Source organism: Gadus chalcogrammus, chromosome 2 (assembly GCF_026213295.1).
Source record: "Gadus chalcogrammus isolate NIFS_2021 chromosome 2, NIFS_Gcha_1.0, whole genome shotgun sequence".
Taxonomy (NCBI): Eukaryota; Metazoa; Chordata; class Actinopteri; order Gadiformes; family Gadidae; genus Gadus; species Gadus chalcogrammus.
Genome location: NC_079413.1, coordinates 5,906,537 through 5,928,067, shown reverse-complemented (window position 1 = coordinate 5,928,067; position 21,531 = coordinate 5,906,537). Strand labels below are relative to the sequence as shown.

Below are 21,531 nucleotides of genomic sequence, written 5' to 3'. Positions count from 1 at the left end.
GTACAAGGGTAAAAACACAAAGGTATCAGCCGAATGAAAAGTAAACATATAAGGATGACTCTTGAGATTTTAGTCTTAACAAGTAACTTTATTGGAATGATACATTTTGCAAAATATTACTTTATGTATTTTTTTTAACATACTCATTGTCTAAGGGTATCTGTCAAGTTCTCCAGAGGGTAATATAGTTAAGACTGTCAAAGGCAGAAATATAGTATTGTTTCCCAAAAAGGTACAATAGACTACACAATCACTGTACCCAGGTTAGAAGGAAGAGAGATTCACGTTTTTTTGAAAATACAATTAGAAAACATGAACGCAAAATAACGTTCCAAATGTAAAAAGAGTAATGTTTTGAAAGATGAGCATGTGGAAACTAAACGCGATCAGAAGGCCAACATAACTGTGTTTGAATACGTGTATGTGTGTGTATTTGGGTGTGTAGTGGGTGAAGGTCAAGCCTGAAGCAGTTGAACGTGTTTGGTTGATTAAATAGGGGTGGGATATTAGGGATAGAGGGAGAAAAAGAAATACTATGGCCTTATGGTGTTATAAGTAGTCAACGTACTGTTCCTCTGACCCACCAACACTGATCACTTTTTCATCCGCACATGGTCTGCAGACCCAGAAGTATATATTACATGTGCCATCTTCAAAGAGTTACATAATGAATTAAGACCAAATAACATATGCATCAACATCAATCTCATCATATTGAGATTTGACAAGGGTAGTAGTAGCAGTAGTAGTAGCCTAGTGTAGTGTCTGTGTGCATCTGTATGTGGGTGTGGGTATGTTTGAATATTTCTGTAAGTGTGGCTGTCTGTAGGCTTACTTGGACTTGTTCATTGCATGTATGTGCGGACAAACGAAAAATTAAAATAAGCAATAGCAATGAGAATAGCAACATGTTAAGTGTGTGTGTGGGGGGGGGGGGGGGGGGGGGGGGGGTCTGAGAGCCCTGTGGCTCCTGAATCACATCACGGGTCCAGGGCAATTCTTGCTGTCTCATTTTGTCACACATGCAAGGAAAACAGAGAAACACATCAATACTTAGAAAGGAAACATCTTCAGAGTTCAAAACGCTGTGGAAACTTTCTCCTGAACTCCACACAACCAGAGACATTCAAAAAGGCATTCTGCATTTTTTTTCTTAACATTTAGAAATGACAAGAGTGATGGGCCGAATGAAATCATCTGACTGGAATACACTTAAAAATGGGGATGCATTACAAGACCGTATGAGAGACCGATGCACAGCAACAACTCACAGAAATAAGTATTATTCTCTTAGTGGATGGCAACCTCTAGCACCTAGGGCATATCGGAAAAAAATAAGAATGGAAGCCAAAAAGCATACATACATCATTAAACCAAGACAATGTAATCAGTCAACAAACCAGCATTTGGATTTGGTCTGCGATTGTCTTTCGTTAATATAAATTAATGTGGCGGAAAAAGATAACATAATCTAGGGGTCATCGTTAAGCATTACCTTCCTCGGTTCAAACTTTGTTCAGGGTATTTACAAAAAACATAAACTATGCAGACCTAGTGAATGGACAATTATCAGTGAGGCTACTACCAACAAGTGAGCAAATGAACAAGGGTTCCAGAAGCAAGGATGCCCGTCAGGTTAAATCGTGCTGTCCTCCAAATAGCACAGTGGAGTCGATTGCAACAGTCACTGTGTGACTCTCAATCATCCTTCCCCCCCCACCCCCCATGTACCTCAACACTTGATGCTCGGTTACCTCTTGAAAAGTGATATTGTACAAAAATAACATGCACTTTTTTGAAACATTTTGCTACTTTTTTTGCGTATTCAAATCCACCACCTTCATTATCATAGATACGTACAGAAAACTTTGCAATGTCCTTAACTTTGCAAATTTGGCAGAATTCAAACCTGTTGATTTATGAAAATCCTAAATTTCGGGTTTACAGCCATGATACTATAGGAGTATGAATGTTTTATTTTCTCTGATATATACACGCATATATATATCTCAATATACATGTATAAGTGTACTATGATTAAATAAACAAGTCTGGAGTGTGTGAATACAATGTTAGTTGCTGCCAATCGTGACTTTTTCAAATCCACCCCGGAAAACTAAAAAACACTCAAGCACAGAGACCGACATACAAATGACAAACTGATCAAAGAGGACTTTAAAAATGCTCTCGTAAATTCAGCTAAGAGAAAAAGACAAACTTGAATGCAGAGCTCATATACATTTTTTCTCTCTTCACAAGTGCGGAGAATAAGCGAGATCTAGATGAAGAAAAAAAACGGATAAATCATTTGTTTTACTCTTGATAAACGATTACCACTGCCTCAGCTGCAAAAGCAGGAATCTATCCGACAACAGTGCCACATTTTCCAGACAAAGGCAGGTGCACTGTCAAGCTTTATTTTGTATAATTTCTTAAGCCATGATGGGCACAAGGGCTACCTCCGCCGAAGCTTTGCGTCCACGCCCTGACGCCGGGTTTTCAGCCCGCGGGTGCTGTGATAGGCACGTCTGTTGACTTGGTATTGCTTGGACATAATTTTGGAGAAGAAAGAAAAAAAAAAGGAGGAGGAGGAGGAGGAGGATGGTGGAAGCGAGATAAGGGTGACAGAAGATTTTGACAAGCGCTCTTCGCAGGTAGCATGTAGGAAGGGGAGAGGGCACCCATGAGGAAGGAGGGGGTGGGTGGAGGAGGGAGGACCAGCAGATTTAGCACCTCGGCGCCCTGACACCTAGCGTCGCCGAGGCGCCACCACACCTGTCAGAGAGACACCAGAGACCCGAGTCGAGAGTGAGAGAGGAGGACGTAGGCCCCTTTCCTTCCTTCTTTTCTCCTTCCACCCCCGTGACACGGAACACAGGAGGGAGAAAGTAAAAACAAATAAGGTAACAGTAGAGGAAAAACAAAATCAGAAAAGGCAACACTGCTGGATCCAACTTTTGCTCTGCCAATCTCTCAATCAGGGGGGTGAGGGGGGGTTGGGGGCTGAAGGAGATTTTTTTAGTTTTACATCATCATTACAAAGAAGCAAAATTAGCAGTTCCAACCTGGATTCCGCCATTTCCTTTTCCTCATGCCCTCATCTCCCGCCCTCCCCAGTCCCACGCCCCCCCCCCTCCATCCATCCCCCCTCCCCCCTGTATTTTATCCTAAAGCCCCGTCTCTTCATCCATCCGCAGCTGAAGCACGGATCTAGAACTCCGCAAACTCCTTCCCGCACTTCTCCGTGAAGCTCACTCGGATCTCCTCCTCTTCGTAGTCGTCGAAGTTGCTCGTGTCGCCGGGGCCTTTGCATTTGGGAATAAAGGGAGCCTCGACCTGGAAGACAAGAGGAAGAGGCCTTAACACCCATCGGATCGTATGCAGTGCATAAATCACATGGCGGGCAGCATGTGATTTAATCTTTCCCCAGGTTGTATAATTGTATTCAGGAATGTTTACCTTTCAGGGGGGTGCGGTACGATTTACTTTTCCCTGTAATGAGAGTTTCCCCGTTGGGCCAAGAATGAGTCAGTGACCTAGGTCAGTGACCTGAACCGACATCTGGCCTACCTATCCTGAAGCCAGCCTTCTGTCACATTCACTCTGTTCCAAGGTCAATGTGTCGGCTGCTTTGAAAGGGCTGTCTGTTTTTTATAAAACAACCAAGTCCTGAACCAAGGCTGCCGTGTTTACCTTTCTCTGATAGATGGCGATCCAATCAGTGGTTGCGAACCATTTGTGGCCCTTGATATCGTTGACTCCGTTCCTGAGGTTGCCAAAGCGCTTGGTCAGGTCCACCTGCAGCAGGTTTCTCAGCAGGTCTTTCAGGTCCGAGCTGAAGTGAGAGGGGAACCGAACCTGCCGAAACAAGAGGTACACCCGAGGGCAACGGTCAACATTCTGGGCGGCCCGTAAACGCTTCATCGTTAGATTAGCGGCTATAGCGTTGCCTGCCCCACTCTAGCGTTACTGTAAATTACATAATTGCAGTTCTAAGTATAACTATGTCACATTGTATTGGTGAAAATTAGTGCTGGCAGCCCACCCACATCTGCCACCTACTAAATGGCCCAATAACTAAACGATGCACAGTGGTCGAGCGGCAAATGTAGGTGTAAAAGGATTGGGAGTCGTTATCCGTTGTGTTTTTGCCTCGTTTCCTGGCAAATAATGCTCTGTGATGCTGTCCCAGTTTAGAGTAGTCACTATTTTTTGTTTTTCTGTTGTCCATAATTGAACAGAAAGCCGGCTGGCTGCATTATGGTGGGCAGATATTATTGTTATTTTGATGATCATTGTTATCGACAAAAAACAACCATTTGGGGCGACTCAAAGATTAGGAAGAGAATCAAAAACAGGTTGCATCTACAAAATGGTTGAATCCAAACATCTCGAGGTTCTGTTCTGCTGTGAACCGCCCCGAGCTGTTTGTGTATTAAAATTAATCACAAGCCCTGCCGATTAAAGGTGCGTTGCCTTGCGGCGCGTTACTGCCCGTCGTAAGGGCGGGTGACGAGTAGCCCGGCAACTTTCAAAACTCACACGGAATCCGTTTCAAAACGTTCCGTCTTTTTGGATCACGCTGCAACTCTAAGGGTGGGCGAGTTACATCATGCAGTGCGCCACGTCAAAGTTGGCATACTTTCAACTTCAAAGCGAGTCCCCTCCTCGGCTACACGCCCCCCCCCCCCCCCCGAACATCGCAGCACCGCTTCCCCCTGGAGGAGAACGATGGAAGTGGCTCGCGTTCAACCCGTCTCGTATGATCACACCTTTCCACTAAACGCAAATGCTGCTATAGGCTGCAGAGATGACTCTCCGCAAACCCCCCCCTGTCTCCGTATAGACGGATACAAAATAAGCAGAGGATCGGCCACATAGCATCTGAAGGGGGGGGAAGCACAAAATCCAGACGCATATCCACTGAGTCGGCGGGGACCAGATACCAGACGCTCACCTTCCCCGATACAATCTTCTCGTAGATCTGAATGGGCTGGTCTGCGAAGAAGGGGGGGTAGCCAGCCGCCATCTCATAGATCAGCACTCCCAGGGCCCACCAGTCCACGGCCTTATTATAACCCTGGGAGGAAGAGGGAAGACAAGGGAGCACAGCGTTGAGGAACCACCTCCCAACCAAGAGGATATGTTCAAATGTTTTGCGCAGTGCTTACAAAAGTCCAGAGTGCAAATGCCTCAAACGTTGGACCTCCCTGGCCCAGGCAGTGGGTTCACCCCCGGTAGGACTCACCTTACTTAGGATGATCTCCGGCGCCAGGTACTCTGGCGTCCCACACAGCGTCCAGGTCCGCCCTTTCACTCTTTTGGCGAATCCAAAGTCTGTTACCTGGTGGACAAGCAGGACGAGCGTCCATCACCGATGTGCGTGGAAACATAAACACACTCCCCATATTTTTTTAATTGAGAGCAGCATCTCCCATCTACACCAACAAAATAGATAAGACCACTCCACACCTGTATGTAGCCCTGCTGGTCGATGAGCAAGTTCTCTGGCTTCAGGTCTCGGTAGATGAGGTCCAGTGAGTGAAGGTATTCGAAGGTCAGCACGATCTGGGCGGCGTAGAAGCGGGCGTGGGGCTCGCTGTACGCAAATAGAGGAAGTCGATGGTCGGTAGAGCCCCAATATATGAACGTGCGTGCGCGTGTGCGTGTGCATGTGCGTGTGTGTACTGTGTGTGTTTGTTTGTAGTGCGTGTGTATTTCAAAGGGATAGAGAACGATGGTGAAGGTGGATAGAGAATAGAGGAGGGGTGACTTTGTGACAGACACCTGTAATTCTTTTTCGAAAGATGGTTTTTGGATTGTCACAACCTTGTGAATAGTGAAACACTTGAGTGTGTGTACGCACGTGTAAATGTGTGTGTGCGTGTGTACATGTGTGTGCGTGAGTGTGCGCATGAGTGTGCGCGTGGGTACGCGCATACATGTGTGTGCATGTACACGCGTGTGCGTGTGGGTACGCGCGTACATGTGTGTGTGTGCGTGTGTGTACACTTCTGTGTGTGCACGCGGGTGAATCTGCTCACCTGAATCTGCCGATTCTCCTCAAGTGTGAGAACATCTCGCCCCCGGGAACATACTCCATTACCATGTAGAGATTAGTGTTGTCCTGCGGGGAGAAGGGAGAAGGACACTCTTTTAATCATGGTCATTAGCATTGAATTTTAAAAACGCTGCATTTCATTATTGAATACTGACGATTTCTCAGCCACATAATGTTTCCCAAAGGATTGACAAACTCAAGAAATACAATTACTAAAAAAAATACATTTTATCTAAACAAGATAACTAATCGATTATAGGGTGGCAAATGGTAATGTCGTCCCTCTTGTGGTCTATTCCATGGTCGAGCAAGAGAAGACCTTCGCTAATCCTGTCCTTTCCCCTTCATTTACTTTAAGATCCAGGGTAGCCTAATTACATCCCATGTTTTCTAATAATTATTAATCACTCACCTTCCTACACTCTCTGCAAGCAACGCATCATTACTGCAGAGCAACCCCTTCTCATTTTGGGAGCCACTAGTGCAGTAGGTCACGTGCTAAAACACCTTTCAATACTTTAATGAATATCTAACTCTGAGACTTGGCAATCATCGTTTAACCCCCCCCAAAAAAAAAATCCTGTTTCCTCCAAGACACAAGGAAGCGATCAAGCGAAGAGTCAAAGTCTGCCTGACATGTGTAGTGATTATCTATAGACAGCATGGCTTCCTCCTTGTATTTTGGGTTTCTGTCACCGCAATGAAAAAAACTCTCAAATCAGATCCCGCTGGATGATAACCGAGGAGCCACATGATTTATATCAAACGGCATCGTTATCGACCCCATAGATTAAACCAGAACAATATAGTTCTGCTTGTTTAAAGTCCAAAAGTTCACATCAATAATGAGTAGGTTTACAGAATAAAAACCGTTGCTAGTAAATATTTTTTTGGGGAATCCAATTTAGTTGGACAATGCCTTTTGAAATGCGATTATGGTCTGGATTTGCAAACTTGGTTGTGGCTGAATGCACCCGACCGGTCTGTGACATTGTGATTGGATGCCCTGATCGTGTGACGCTATCAGCTTTCCTTCTAGCCACCACTTCCACAACACATGGACTAGACTAGGCAATTGCCTAGTATCCAAGACCGATTACTGTCTTAACGCGTTAGGGCCGCATGACTAAAACTATTAACAATTAGTACCATCAATTAATTAGAAAATTGCATATTTTCCATTTGATTTGAAAACCTCTCCATCCTACTCAGGATGGTTTACCACCCAATAGATGCAACAAAACTCACAACACAGGGACGTTCTTCACTGATTACAGATCGGATCAGGAAACAAAAGGATTTTCTAACGTTTATTTATCCTCAAATCTTAATTTAAGCTTAACAGACACTCAACTTTGACATTTTATATGCATTTTATATTATTCTCTTCATGTTCAGTGGGCGTCACATCATGTGGGGTGTGAATCCCTTTCAGATTGAACTGTGATTAAGGGCTTTTCAAAACAAAATCGACAAGAACAGTTTCCAAAGGAGTCCTGCTTTCTTAAAACCGATCAAACACTCCTAGAGCGCTCACCGCCGACTAGTTCAACCCACTAGAGACGCCGCGTGTGCCGCTCACCTTAAACGAGTGCTCCAGCCGCACCAGGAAGGGGAAGCTCACTGCTTGCAGGATGCGTTTCTCATTGAGAGTGTGTTCTATCTGCTTCAGCTTCACCACCTGGAGGGGGAGGAGGAACAGTCAGCCTATCGGACCCGGCTATCGCCGTCACACTGAACCAATCAGCACCTTTGTGTCGATGACTCATTCACACCTCATTCATGACTTCTGATTCCTGGTGCGCCTCAAAGCAATGTTTCCGTTCCCCGGTGAGGAGTAGACTTTTGCCGCCATGTTTACTATGATGAATTGTCATTCAACCCAACTTCATTCAGATATGAATAGAATCTGCATTTACGGAGGGTACTTGGCCACGGATTATTCGATAATGTGAGATTGACTATTCACTGATTTATTTTACACCAGTTACTCCCTAGTAAGTGGAGATCATGACACACACACACACACACACACACACACACACACACACACACACACACACACACACACACACACACACACACACACACACACACACACACACACACACACACACACACACACACACACCTCATTAACCAGGGAGGCCTACCTTCTGTTTGTCAAGTATTTTCATGGCAAAATGCTGGCCCGATTCTTTGTGCTTGACTAGCATGACTCGACCAAACGAACCCGTTCCTAAGGTCTTGAGCCGCTCAAAGTGGTCCAGTGCCGCGGTTTGCTAGAGGACAGGGGGCGGAAGAAGAGCATGTCAGGGGAGGAAAGACAGGGTCAATGATCTCTCACCGTTCACCATACCTGCACCTATTCCAACAATGTGCCTTAGGGAAAATACTGACTCTTCTGAAAACTCTGGTGTCAAATTGCTAAAAAAAAAATAGGCATACATACTTGTACCTAGATACTAACAGAATCCACATAATTGATCCAAAACAAGGGTAAGATCAACACATGATTTATAACCCAGACATTTCCATTCAAGCTTTGAAGGACGACTGGATTAAATATCGATTCCCACAAGTGTCCAGCAGAGGGCAGACAGCCACTACTGACAAGGGGGTGAATCCATTCTGAGCTTGACTACTTCCTTATTTACGGCTTATGTTTATAGACGTTTGGGAATGGCGTGGGCTTACCTGTGCTGGATTTTCCCATTTCTTTAGGAAGTCTTCTTTGGCTTTGGCAAGAAATTCCTTCACTGTGAATAAAGAAAAAACAAACACCCAGATCGATTAAGAGAGTGTTCATTCACATGTCATACTTGCATCTTAACTAGAGCTGTCCTTTAACAGACGGCCCGTTCTATGACTTCATCATGAGGACAAATGCACCTCAGGGCCTTATTGTATTCTATAGAGCCCACTTTAACCCCATCAAGAGTTGTAGCACAACTCTGGCACATCTTCTACATACACCAGTAAAATTGTGAAGACCCTATTTTGTCGGTAACTGACTTTAAATGACTTGTTTTTCACTAAATGGTGAAAACCCCTGCTGGAAATACAAAGTATCATAGCAAGGAAGCAATGACATAGGGCTGAACATATTCCCCAAGTCATATGTTCTTGTCCTGAATAATGGTGCTTATCGCAACAGAATTTGAGATGAAACTAACTACTCAAATATCCATCTGGCTAACCCCTATGACTGGACTTCCAAAGCATTACACAACATTTTCTACTTCTACTTTTCAACTCGCTTGCTCCGATGCTATTGCTAGGCCTAGGCTAGTAGCTAACAAGGCTAAGGTCATGGTTGTATACATAAACAGAACTATGGACTTTACACACACACAGAACACACCTACAGTATGTACCCATGCAAAAGGAGATAAAGCAACAAACATATGTGCTCTTCTGGAAGCGGGGGTAGGGGTGGGCCGCCCCACTAGCATGGAGTAAAGCACCATCATAAGCAGAAGTTCACATTTGTCGCCCCTTATCTTTACAAGGCTAATCAAACTGCTCTGTGGGAACACGAAGATAATAAGGTCTGCCTCATTCCTCCTCTTCGTGTGTGTGTGTGTGTGTGTGTGTGTGTGTGTGTGTGTGTGTGTGTGTGTGTGTGTGTGTGTGTGTGTGTGTGTGTGTGTGTGTGTGTGTGTGTGTGTGTGTGTGTGTGTGTGTGTGTGTGTGTAAAGTAGTTGAGGAAACACTGCTAGACTAGAGCACAATATGGTGGAGATGGATGAGAATGGTAAAAAAATAAATTATTCCACTAGACATGCCGGTGAGTCAAACACAGACCGTCAACCACTGACTGATAGTGTATTGTGCTAAAAATAGTCAAACAATAAACATCAATCGAGGTGATTGTAAACCTCAAGGCCTTTCTGATGGAAGATAAGGGTTTGTGTTTCCATTACTTGCATTTCATGTCAAACTGAAATTAATCGCAACCAAAATACATTTGGAACTTGAAATTGCAAAATTCAGAAGCAATTGATTAATGACAGCAACATTCTGGAAATATTAAAGTAGGCTAGGCCAAAACAATGCAAGTAAAATTTGAAGTACATAAAATTCATAATTTAATTTATTATTCCCTAACGTGGTGTTTAGTTGTCAAAAGCTAATTCCCACAATGTCGGATCCACATTCAACGGTACAAACTAAAAAAATGGCAATAACGGCAAATAACATCATTTCAGTGAGTGGTTCTCACACAGGGCCACTCACACAAACCAAACACTAAACAAAAGGCTAATACAGAACCAGCTATGTGGTTTCCTGCCAATACTCCAGAGACCGACCGCTCCAACAATAGGACTGGAGAAAGCCAGCAAAAATGCCAAAGAGCAAAGTTCACATAAACATGTTTAAACCATGTCCTCGCTGAGAGCATGCTGGTCACCGCTGAGAAACATTTGTTTCTCTGTGGAAGCTGCTCAATTCCCACTTGCATTGAGACGTTGCCCAGGCGCATGCTGCACATGAAATAACTCCCGCCATAACAACAGAGACAAACAGTGAAGACCCACAGAGTTACTCAACAACACGAACACAGAAACGCCTAAATCAACCGCCGCCTTTGAAGAATCTTTTTAGGGTCTGACTTTGTTAGAGTTTAGAGGCTGCCATGGCTACCTGGTTGGGGGGGGGGGGGGCGAACGAGCATGACGTAGTCTCCCTCAACACCATCCACCCCAATCCCTCACCCCTTACCATCTGGGGCGGCTGGGGGCCCCTCTGCTGGTAGTAGCGGTGCCGCCGCCGCTGGGGCCTCAGAGGACCGCGAGGAAGACTCCCTCTTCCCAGCGTGCCTCCTGGAGCTCTTCCGGTCACACATCGACCCTTAAGTGTGTCCCTGTTTCTTTCTCCTCGTCTTCTCCTCCTCCTCCTCCTCCTCCTCCTCCTCTTACTTCTCAAAGCTGCCAATTCATGACCTTTCACCCACGCTCGTCCCCGCTCTGCAAAGACCCAACTTCAGGTCAAGTCTGCCGCCGTTTTAAAATAGAAAAATGTCTTCTGGCTGGAAAAAAATATATTCCAAAACGCCCCGGCTTATGTTGCACCTGTATGGTCCAGCATGAGAGGACTATGGTGAAGGTATGATGAAGGCAATGAGTGCCACTCTGAACCGAGGTGCAGCCCAGAACGATACCCACAGCGCCAGCGCTCCCGTTACACTCACAGATCAATTGGACGCTTGCTCGCTTTGTATCAATATTTATTCTGCACACTGAGTCCACTGCTCTTCTCCCTCTCCTGTCAAGATACACAATCACAAATACACACTCGCACCAAAAAAAATAAAAAAATAAAAAACACACCGGACGGCTATTTATTGATCCAATCATAGTCACAGAGGGGGCAGGGCTTCGCCATAACACTGGTTAGATTCATCTCCATGCAAATGTCTGACCCAGCGAATGATCTACAGGGAAATAGTCCTAAGTAGTCACTCGGGAGATCAAGTCCCAGGTCGATTGGTCGCCACGAGAACGTACTGTTAATAGAATCCGTAGACGGATGCCATCGGAGACGAAATGCTTCCAAGTTAAACCAGGCAGGTTATAGGCCTGAAGTGAGCTGCTGTCGAGGGATGCCAGCGGCGGCACAGGGCCAGGCGAGGCAGCGAGACCTCTCTGCTCAGATGCTTTCCCCACCAGCCGATTCTGCTGTGCCAGCGTGGAATCGATCTTACAAATCAATCGCACAGTACATCTCTCCCCTGGGCTTCAATGGCCCAGTCTCATGCACAGGAAAATGAGGGGGGGGGGGGGGGGGGGGCTTGTTTGACGAAACTGATCCAACCTTTATTTTTGGATCCTGCCAAAATATGAGTAATGTCCAGTATGTCCACTCAAAGCATTTTCCCCCACTTTTTCAGCTATTAAACGTCTTCTTGAAAAAGAAAACTGCACTATTGGGTGAGATACACTAGTACGTATGCATGTCAGAAATTAAACAATATCAACATGCAAGCTGGCAAGTTGCTGAACATTTAAAAAAGACCCCAGTATACGATAATTGTGCAGGAGAGCCTGAGCATTGAAGGTTGATTACTGGCATTTTGCAAAGTGCAAAGCATGTTTAACAAATCCCCATTGCACTCAATTTCAATTATTGAAGCACCAATCCAGGTCAATCACGTACAGTAGATGATTGACGCTAGAAAAGATGACTGGCTTTTGGCACAGCTATGCCATAGAAATGGAACGTTTTAATAAGGGATAGCAGATATCGTCTCTTTAAATACTAACAAGGAGTAACGTGTAACGTGAGTAACGTGTAACGTGAACAAGGAGTCTTGTCCCATTAAATGTGTCCGAAATCTTGCCATGTCAGCATGTTATAAAAAACGAGTAACTTTTACTTGCAATCCTTAAGGTGACTGCCAAAGTGCCAAAGAAAGACATAGTTGATTATGGGCAGATTGGGCACCATCTTAAATGACCGAAATATCTTCCCTTATGCCGTCTCATCAGTGCATTAAGAGCACCAGCAACCACTTTCACCGGCCCTGTATATAGCTCCGTGACAGAAGGAAAACCGCTATCATCATCGCAGACATGTGATCCAGAACAGAACAGTGCTGGAACCACTAACCTATACAGTTACCGTCCAAGTTCAACAATTTGGGCGGGCATGTCTCATCAATAAAGTACTGTATTTGGCAGCTGATGGGCACTGATAGCCATGTCCAACGGGGGTGGTTTGCTGATTACAAAGCCCCTTTCATGTCAGAGGCAGAAAATGCTCAGTCAATACAAACACAAACCTGCCCCCGTTACACAAGCCCAGGCTAAGAGAACCATGCAGATATTAATAGAAGTGTGTGAAATTTGCAATTTGACTGACTGCCACGTTTCTATTGAACACTATCATGTGGTCCATATCAGCACTGAAACAATTAGGCAATAGATTGAGTTAAAAATAGCTTCTTGGTCTGCTATCATTTCAGTAATTTGTCAATTACGCATAAACATTTCCTGCTTACAGCGTCAGCACCATAAATGAATCAAGACAATTTGAGACTCTTGGCTTCTATTCACTTTTAATTGCAATGGGCATTTAGCATGGACTATAGCCATTAAATTGAATAAATGCGCTTGATTAATGATCAACCAGGAAAATAATTGTTATTTGCAGTTATGTGTTTATCCAGCCCTAATAATATAAGGTAGCCACTAAGCCACACAATCAACTCATTTTATAATGAGTCAGCGTGGGCAGTTCCTGCGCATTTCTTCAGCGATATCCAGCAAAGTCACTTTGAAAACAATAAAGTAAAAGCAACGCCAATCAAAAAGGTTTTATCACCAAACCCAGCTGACTGCAAGTAATAATGGCAACTGGAGGATGGCTCTGTGCTCTGAACTGTTGTGTCTGATTGACACTTCCACAACCAACCATTATCTGAAGGCCAAGAATGCAAAATAGTAGGAAGGCGAAAATAACCAAAACCATATTGTGCGAGTTTGTTTGTATGTCTGTGCAAAATGGGTGTGCACCCATCAACTGTGTCGCGCTTGTTGCATCCCAAAGCCATGTCACAGAGTACAAACAATAAGAAACTACCTTTCCAATATAAATCTATTTAAAAAACATGGCACTGACACCTCTCAGCTGTGCAGCCACACGTGCATACTTGCTCATAAAATCAACAGCAGGCTCATTATTAGGATGAATTGATGCGAATAGAAAGAAAAAGGTGATTATTTTCTATTCAAACAAACGTAAAATACACATACATCCTGGTTTACAGACACTATGACATTGATTGGCTGCATAGATGGAGCCACCCCCTGCTCATGTAAAGCTCTATCGTCACGTCAGGCTAAAAAGAAAACTCACTCTGGCAGCAGGGCTCTAGCTCCTCCTGTGGCTGGCAGTACGGGCTACCCTCCCCAGTGCCAGGGTCCCCAAAACAGGGCCCAGCACGGTGGAGCAGCCTCCCAGCTAGCCTGTGCAGGACAGACATGGGGCAGTGGCGGAGACCGGACAGGCTTGTGCAGTCTCGATTTGGGTTGTAAAACCAAGGGAATCGCCTTCACGTGTGTTTGTGTGTGTAGGTGGAGGAGGAGTGGGTGCACGTGGTTCTGACCAGGCCATCCCTTGCTACTTCACTTCCTGCTGCAGCTCAAGACCGTCCGTCCAGCCTCTTCCTGTGCACCGAAAGCTCAGATTGTATCCAAGCTACACGGTCGGCTCGCACCGCTCCTCTCCTCCTGACCAGTGACCGGACCGACAGAAGTGCACACCCGATCCGGGGCTCAACCTTAATGGTGTATGCGCTTCAGAGCCTGCCTCAAGCTGGGGCCGTGTTGTCCTCCCCCTCCGCTGCCTGCTGGTTGGGAAAGGCTGGCGGGCCGTGTGCTCCGCCGGACCCCTGGTCCGCACCCGTCTCTGGGGATCAGGGGCGGACCGTGGCGATCAGGTCTGATAAGGATGTGAAGCGTGGCATGTGAACAAACCGGGCGGCGGCGCCTCCTCTGCTTACAGAACCCTCCTCCTCCCTTTCCACGAAAGCCAAAAGCCAATCCAAGAGATGTGATACGGTGAACACGGAGCAAGCCTGCACCCCCCCCCCCCCCCCCCCCCCCCCCCCCGTTAAGGTGGGAGGCAGCCAGGGGTTAACATGACATGCAGAATAGAGGGCCACTCTTCACACCGACCCTCTAGCAGCAACAAGAAGCTGAGGATCATTTCACAGATACCTGTTCAGACCGAGGACATTCGAGCGCTGTGGTGTGTTATGGATGAAATCACAAGCCCCCCGAACCCTCCCTGGGACAAATGATTCTCCACAAGTAAAGAGGGAGAAGGAATGCCAAATGAGAATTAAGGAGATTGGAAGGGTTAAAAATATACTTGTTCTTTATAGTTAACTACAGGGATACACCCATAAGACTATTTGGTATGCATGGCAAAGTAAGTAACACAAAACCATTGAGAATACAAAATATACTAATGATTAAAATAAGTTTTCTTTTGTTCTCTTCTCTCTCTCAAGTATTAATTAATAATAATGTGGGATTATGACTTTATCACCGAATATTACAGTGCTCATTAAAAGGAAAGCAAGGAACAAATATAGTCTAGTGACAGGTCTGACAACAAAAATTAAAGGCAGAACTAGTTCAAAACAAGGTTTATCCACATAAAGTGATATTGTTCTAACCGCTACCCATCACATGATGTTCAAGAGACTTCTTCACTTCCAACTTCTGCCTGGAGAGGATCACACTGCAAGCATCATATGACTCCATCCTGTTGGCTTTTTGCTTCTCTGTATAAGGGTTATATACCAATGAGCCCGGTTTTGTGAGACTTGGCTCAAGTGTATATAACATGAACATTCGTATCCACATGACATCAATGGAATACCTGAACCATCAACACACACACACGCACTCGGTGTATGAATAACAGCTAAATCTTTAAAGATTCTTAGAATCTTCAGCCATTTGTCTTACGACACACAACTAGCAATACGATACTGTTTGACTTGTGTGTCACTGGATTAATAACCTGGGGCATTTAATCACGAGCTCGTCCACAGAATCAGTTGAGAGCATGTGCATAATATTCCCTACTGTTGTGATATTAGAAATGTGATAACGAAGAAGTTGCTGTTGTCACGCAACTCCATATGAACTAAAGTATTATTGGGGGTGTAAACTACCTTAATCAGGCCGATAATTTCCTATTCAAAGTCGAAAGTTTACAAAATGCAAGAAGGGCTGGTGTGACATGTCCGAGGCTAGTCAGACCTTTCTGAACTGATATTATGAGTAACAGGAAAGGACCTAAGCAAACGTAGACTTTAGGGTCATGTACAGCCGCTGCACACAGCAGATAAAGTACTTACCACTTTCCATTTCGTTGCCCTTCTTGGCGGTGGGCGTGTTGCCCATGATTGCAGGTCTATGGTCGAGTCTCTCGGCTGGCGCTGAGTTCTCTTCACAAGCCTTCAAGTGTTGCTAACTGCAAACGGTGCTGGTCGATAGTCTTGCTAGCGACTAGCTAACAGATACCATTATCAACTAAAAAATGTCAATATTTCATCCACTACTTCTCGTTGTCGACTTTGAAAAACTCCAGTTAGGCACATCCAATGCTAACGTTGTTGGTAAGCTAGGATACCAAGCAAACCAACATCAAACGAGTACGGGCTAGTCACTTTGCAGATTTTCCAAATACGCTCCGATTCTTTTGAGATTGCTATTTGCCTTGAACTATCTTAGTATTCTGACAGTTGCCTTACTGCATTCGGATCCTCTGATGGGGACGTCGAAAACAAATAATTTTCCAACGAAACGTAGCGAGCTGTTTAGCTAGCAGGCTAGCGTTAACTACCTGTCAAATCCTTCGCCGTTGTACCCTGGCCTGTGCCTCCACTTGGCTAGCAGCTAGCCAGGTGCTATCGCTGTGCTGTCGGGCCTATACAATTCATACGAAAACAATATTGAAACGACTCCGATGCTCCTGCTTGATTGAGTCAAGATCGCTTCCTAGAATTTTTAAAACGGGCGTCAGATACGACGATTTGCTGGGAGCAACCATCTATTAGGCTATCCCTAAAGTCAACAGCCCCGCTCCATTAATCTTGAGACCACAGAGAGTAACTCCAGCCATCCATCCACTTGGTCCGTCCCTCGCCCGCCTCCCATTGGACGCTGCTCAGGCGACAGTCGTCGTAAGACAACTGTTGATTGGATATGCATCAATATATCGAATCATTTTTGCAATGGGATTTGTCTGTCAAATTGTTTTATCCCGCCTCTTAGGCTAGACAGCGCGTCTGGAAATGTATATTAAACGTTATTTTTCTATAGTTTAAACGATAAATGCTTAGTTGAGAATTTTGTCTTAAATACAACAGCCAAATCGCATAGCTTGAGCCCAGTGTTATATATGATTCGTGATAAACTCCCAAGTTGTTACGCCTACAACTCAACGAATTGGATGTGACGTAAATACATTCTATTTTTAGTATAAATGCAAGCTCAACCCTAAAAAAAAAAAAACGTTTTTCTATTTTAACTCTGGCCACTAGTAACATTTCAAAACAGGCATTTCATAATTTAGGTGTTCATTTTAGCAATATAGGATCTGTCTCAAGCTAATCGCATCAGTCATACATATGAACATTTTTATTTTTAAGTCAAAATGGCAGTAAAAATAAAAAAAACAACGGAGGATCCTTAATGCCTCAACCTAGTTTAACCAAAACCAAAAGCATGGGGGTATATATATATAAGTGCAATAATAATGTGAATGGCAATACACTGGACATTTCCATCATAGTAATGTTACGATTTTTTCTTTTTTTGTGAAAAACACGAAAATACTTTGTATTGTCAGATCAACATGAGCTTCAATAAAAACACATTCTATTGTAATCCAGCTCAGCTGCAGCTTGTCCGAGTGTATGGCCCTCAACAGTATTTTAAGATAGTCACCATACTGCCACGATTACAAACTCCCCTGAATGCTGATAATTATGACCGCCATTTATCTTCTCAACACAGAAGAACACTCAGTCAGAGTGGTCAGAGTTCAAGGTTAGCTAGGAGGCAAACCTATCTGTACATCCCAAGAAGAAAAGTCCATTATTCAAAAATAAGCCTAATGCTGAAATATAACAATTATGGTGAGAATGGGAGTGTTTATAAGCAGTCCATGGAGTTATCAGGCAGTAGTCCCAGGGGCGGGGCCTTGCCAGGGAGACAGGATGGAGGGAGCATGGAGTTGGACGCCGGGTCCACGTTTTCAGAGTCTTCCATACGTTCTGCACAGCCTTCCCAATTTATGTGAAATCTTGTGACGCGTGGGTTGGACGCGAGGATGTTTCTCTGGAGCTAAAGGAAGATAAAGAAAAACAAAATACAAACTTTACAAGAAAGAACATTTGGGAAACCAATGACTTGACGAATTCCTAAGAAATCAAACACGCATGCATAACAAAAAAAAAAACATTTTCATATACCACATCAAAAGCCTTATTAAAAGTAGATGTATCCACCTGGCAAATAAGGCCTTCCCACTGCATTATGATCAGCCAATGTTTTATTGTGGTTTGCAAATTTGGATCATGTTGCATTTGTGCTTCCACTATATATTATTGTTTTATTGGGTTTTCATCAGACTTTTCATCAGACTTTTCTTAATAATAAGTAGGAATATTGGTTATTGTATTAAAATAATTGAACTGAAGTGTGTGTACTATCGTAAGCACACAGTATGATTGGATAATTTCTGGGAAGGTTTCCTATTCCATTAATGACATTTTTCCATTAACGAGCAGGCAAGGGTTTAAGGCAGGTAGGGGTTAATGCATCGTTACTGCTGTGAATCAACAAAAAATAGACCACATTTGTTTGGATACCAGTAGAATGTTAGTCTTCAGCCCTGGTTTATTGGAATATTTCTCTACGGCAGGTTCATGATGAGTATGGTCCTAGCAGTTGTTATATATTTTTTACCTTTTAAAGATCATTTTATCCTATTGCACCTAAATCATGGGTTTCATTTGATCAACCTTCCTATGTGCAAGTAGCTCCGGGCCGCCAGTCGGAGCATAATGCCATTAATGAGGGAGAATGCTACAATCCTCATTCAGCACAAAGATCAGCCAAAGCAGACACGTTGACTCAGCAATGCACCTCACTTAGCTTTAGCTGGGATTTCTACTTTAAGCAAAGTAGGAAAAAACGCTAAGGAAATATGGCTGTAATCACTTAAGTTTGTTGTCTTTTTTGTTTGTTTAAAGATTGTCACTCTATTAAATCATTTGGATTAAACCCTTGATGGCAACCTGAAGCAGAGTAGCTAGAAAGACTTTATAGCACTTTCACTGCAAGTATACAATAGGCTTAGTCCTCTGAAACTAGTATTCCAAGAAGGCGAAGGTTGTTGTGTGTCTTACCTGTGTGTAGTCAGGTTTTATTGGTGGGTTTTCACGCAGTTCAGGGTCAGTATATTCATTGTTTACGTAGTAGCCAATACGAATGAACTCCTGGCCACGATACGTGCAGGTGATTAGCACTACGGTGACACCAACAGCATCACTCTCAGGAATCAGGCCTGTGTTAGGGGCATCCGCCTGACAAGAAACCATAACAGATACACGAACGTCAACAGACATTTTAGGAATAACGAAACCACCCAACATCAACATTGGGTATAAGGCAAAATAGAAAGGGTATGTCTTTATAAGAATACTTAACGCATATAAAATGCTTTGCAGTTTTAACAAATTTCATTTTCAGTTAACTTGAACTCAATCCTAGAAGCTTCAAATGTTATATTGATCAAACAATTTATTTTCAAAACCAAAAATAATTTCTGCGAAAAATGTTACAAGAAACATGAATCAATGAACCATTGTTTTGGTCTAACAAAATTCACCTGAAACACAAACATATGCCTCCCAGCTGGTACGGGTCCAACAAGGACGGAGTCAAGGGTTTGATCGTATTCCTCGCTTTCTGCTGATCCCACATAGATGATCTTCCACTCCAAGTCTAAAAAAAAACCAATATATTAGGATTAGGCATGCATTTCTGTAATCAAATAATCTACAATACCACTGACATTCCCTTATTGAGATTTAAAAAGAAAACTTTTAAGTCTGGAGTATTCACATAAAATTATTAAATCGTTTTAGAAGTCTTAGATGAAGCTAAACAACGGTTTGAATCCACAAAAAAAATACAGTTTGTGCCAGAAATATGGCCAGTCTGCTTTTTATTGATGATTGAATTTGGTGACTAAATGATGCCACCCTGAGTCCAGTGGGGTAATACAACTGCCGTCGTATTTCCGTAATTTGACATTTGTATGAAGATCAAGTGGTGCATTACAAACATATACATTACTATGAACGTAAGAATTTAGCTTGAGAAAAACAAGGTAAAAACACATTTGTGCATTTCCCCCCAATAGCATGGCAACAGCGGATAATACAAGCTGGTACGTTCACATAATATGGATTACAATTTAGGTAGCATAGGCAAAGAAATACGGGTATCTATGCAAAACAACTCAGTTGGTAACGTTAGCAAATGAATTGCACACCTGTTCGTTATTTTTCCCCCACAAATCTAATCCTCTTTAGATGTGTGCTAATGTGGCTAGTTCCTACAGCGTTTCCTTTCTCACTGTAGGAACAACAATTCACTGGATTATAATTACCTTCTGGGAGGTCCTCCATGCACTCAAACGTTATTTCGAATTGGAAAGGGTTTCGAAAAGGGCTCGGGTTATCCAAAACTGAAACATTGAGTACTTGCACCTTCGCCATTGTTGTAAGTGCTAAACCAGTTAGCTAATATCTTCAAAACAAAATTTCCCGGGAAATACTTTTTGTCTCGGATAGTCCTGTGCTTCAAAAAAAGTGATGGATTTATATTATCAACAAAAAAACCTGGATTTAGACGGCGTAAACGATTTGGATAACTACTAACGAATAATTGTAGCTTAGTGTTTCTTCAGTTTAGCAGCAACAATCATATCTTTGTAACACATTACCCTCTCCCGCCGCTTTGACAGTACCCAGGCAGCTACGCGCGTCGTGCAAACATCGAGTGGGGGCGGTGACATTTCCAAAAAGTAGAGGGGGAAAATGACACTGCCCCCTAGTGTTCCAGAAGTCAGAAAACAGTCACAATTTGTATTATCAATCATAAACAAAACTATTTATGCATCTGTATGTGAATAAGTACACTGTGGTCTGGTACCATCGTATAATCTCTGGATTGTATAACTGTAGACCAGATGTGGGAAGTAACAATACTTGTTTTTTGTACTACAGTTTTCAGGTATCTAGGCCTATTCATGTTTCTGACAACTTCTTACTTTTGCTCCATACATTTTAACACAAATATAGTGCTTTCTACTCCTTACATTTCCAAACAGGCTTTTGACTTTAGGTTTAATGCATTCAATGTTACATCATTATGCGCCTTCCATCTAGTCCAATTTCAACCTAAATGTATGGGACAGTAAAAGATAGAAAAGAGAATCCCTCGCGTATCCCTCTGTGCATAGTATGTACTCCACCAAAGAGAAATGGCGTCCATGGGAGAACTAGAAGTTTAGCTAGTGAGGATGGATGAAAGTGAACAAGCAAACATTGCAGACGGAGCAGATTAAGAGCAGCAACAAGGCATTCACCATCCATGGCCTTATTAAAGAGAAAGATTGGAAGCAGTTGGCTCCAAGAACAATTCCTGGCAAATGCGTTGTGTCAACCTAAAACCATTTTGGTAGTTCTGTAGAGATGAGGGATTTGATAACAAAATATTAAAAGGCTTAATAAGACCTGAATTTTGTTCTCGTTTTGAGTTCTGTTGCTGACATGAAAAGTGATCGCACATCGGAGTGAAGTTACATTTTATGTATAAATTAATATTTTCAGTACATTTGCAGCAAATACCATGCTACACACCACCTAGATG

At 43.5% G+C, this 21,531-nt stretch overlaps 2 protein-coding genes across 4 annotated transcripts; both read right to left on the bottom strand.

Annotated features, from left to right (window-relative positions):
• Positions 1-66: 66 nt before the first annotated feature.
• prkacaa (protein kinase, cAMP-dependent, catalytic, alpha, genome duplicate a) lies at positions 67-16,811 on the bottom strand. 3 transcript variants are annotated; one of them, XM_056577073.1, is made up of 10 exons: positions 15,939-16,811; positions 8,759-8,820; positions 8,215-8,343; positions 7,644-7,742; positions 6,045-6,127; positions 5,473-5,599; positions 5,249-5,344; positions 4,958-5,080; positions 3,694-3,858; positions 67-3,336 (listed from the first exon to the last, which is right to left on the bottom strand). In XM_056577073.1, exons 1-10 carry the CDS (start codon positions 15,982-15,984, stop codon positions 3,211-3,213), a joined length of 1,056 nt encoding a protein of 351 aa, XP_056433048.1. In that variant the 5' UTR covers positions 15,985-16,811; the 3' UTR covers positions 67-3,210. The 3 variants fall into 3 exon arrangements, with proteins under 3 accessions (XP_056433048.1, XP_056433055.1, XP_056433041.1); XM_056577080.1 differs by lacking the exon at positions 15,939-16,811 and adding an exon at positions 13,922-14,612 and having other exon boundaries at positions 3,160-3,336; XM_056577066.1 differs by lacking the exon at positions 15,939-16,811 and adding an exon at positions 10,787-11,812 and having other exon boundaries at positions 3,160-3,336.
• A 569-nt stretch (positions 16,812-17,380) lies between these two features.
• asf1ba (anti-silencing function 1Ba histone chaperone) lies at positions 17,381-20,673 on the bottom strand. Its single transcript, XM_056577093.1, has 4 exons — positions 20,267-20,673; positions 19,481-19,596; positions 18,999-19,175; positions 17,381-17,931 (listed from the first exon to the last, which is right to left on the bottom strand). Exons 1-4 carry the CDS (start codon positions 20,373-20,375, stop codon positions 17,740-17,742), a joined length of 594 nt encoding a protein of 197 aa, XP_056433068.1. The 5' UTR covers positions 20,376-20,673; the 3' UTR covers positions 17,381-17,739.
• Positions 20,674-21,531: the final 858 nt, after the last annotated feature.

Coding starts and splice junctions, on each gene's coding strand:
- prkacaa (XM_056577080.1), bottom strand. CDS start 14,048: ATGTCTGTCCTGCACAGGCTAGCTGGGAGGCTGCTCCACCGTGCTGGG. Junction 5,600..6,044: donor AGGAGAATCGGCAGATTCAG/GTGAGCAGATTC, acceptor ATTTGCGTACAG/CGAGCCCCACGCCCGCTTCT. Junction 3,337..3,693: donor TCGCCATCTATCAGAGAAAG/GTAAACACGGCA, acceptor CTTGTCTTCCAG/GTCGAGGCTCCCTTTATTCC.
- asf1ba (XM_056577093.1), bottom strand. CDS start 20,375: ATGGCGAAGGTGCAAGTACTCAATGTTTCAGTTTTGGATAACCCGAGC. Junction 19,597..20,266: donor CATGGAGGACCTCCCAGAAG/GTAATTATAATC, acceptor GTTTTTTTTTAG/ACTTGGAGTGGAAGATCATC. Junction 19,176..19,480: donor GGCATATGTTTGTGTTTCAG/GTGAATTTTGTT, acceptor GTTTCTTGTCAG/GCGGATGCCCCTAACACAGG.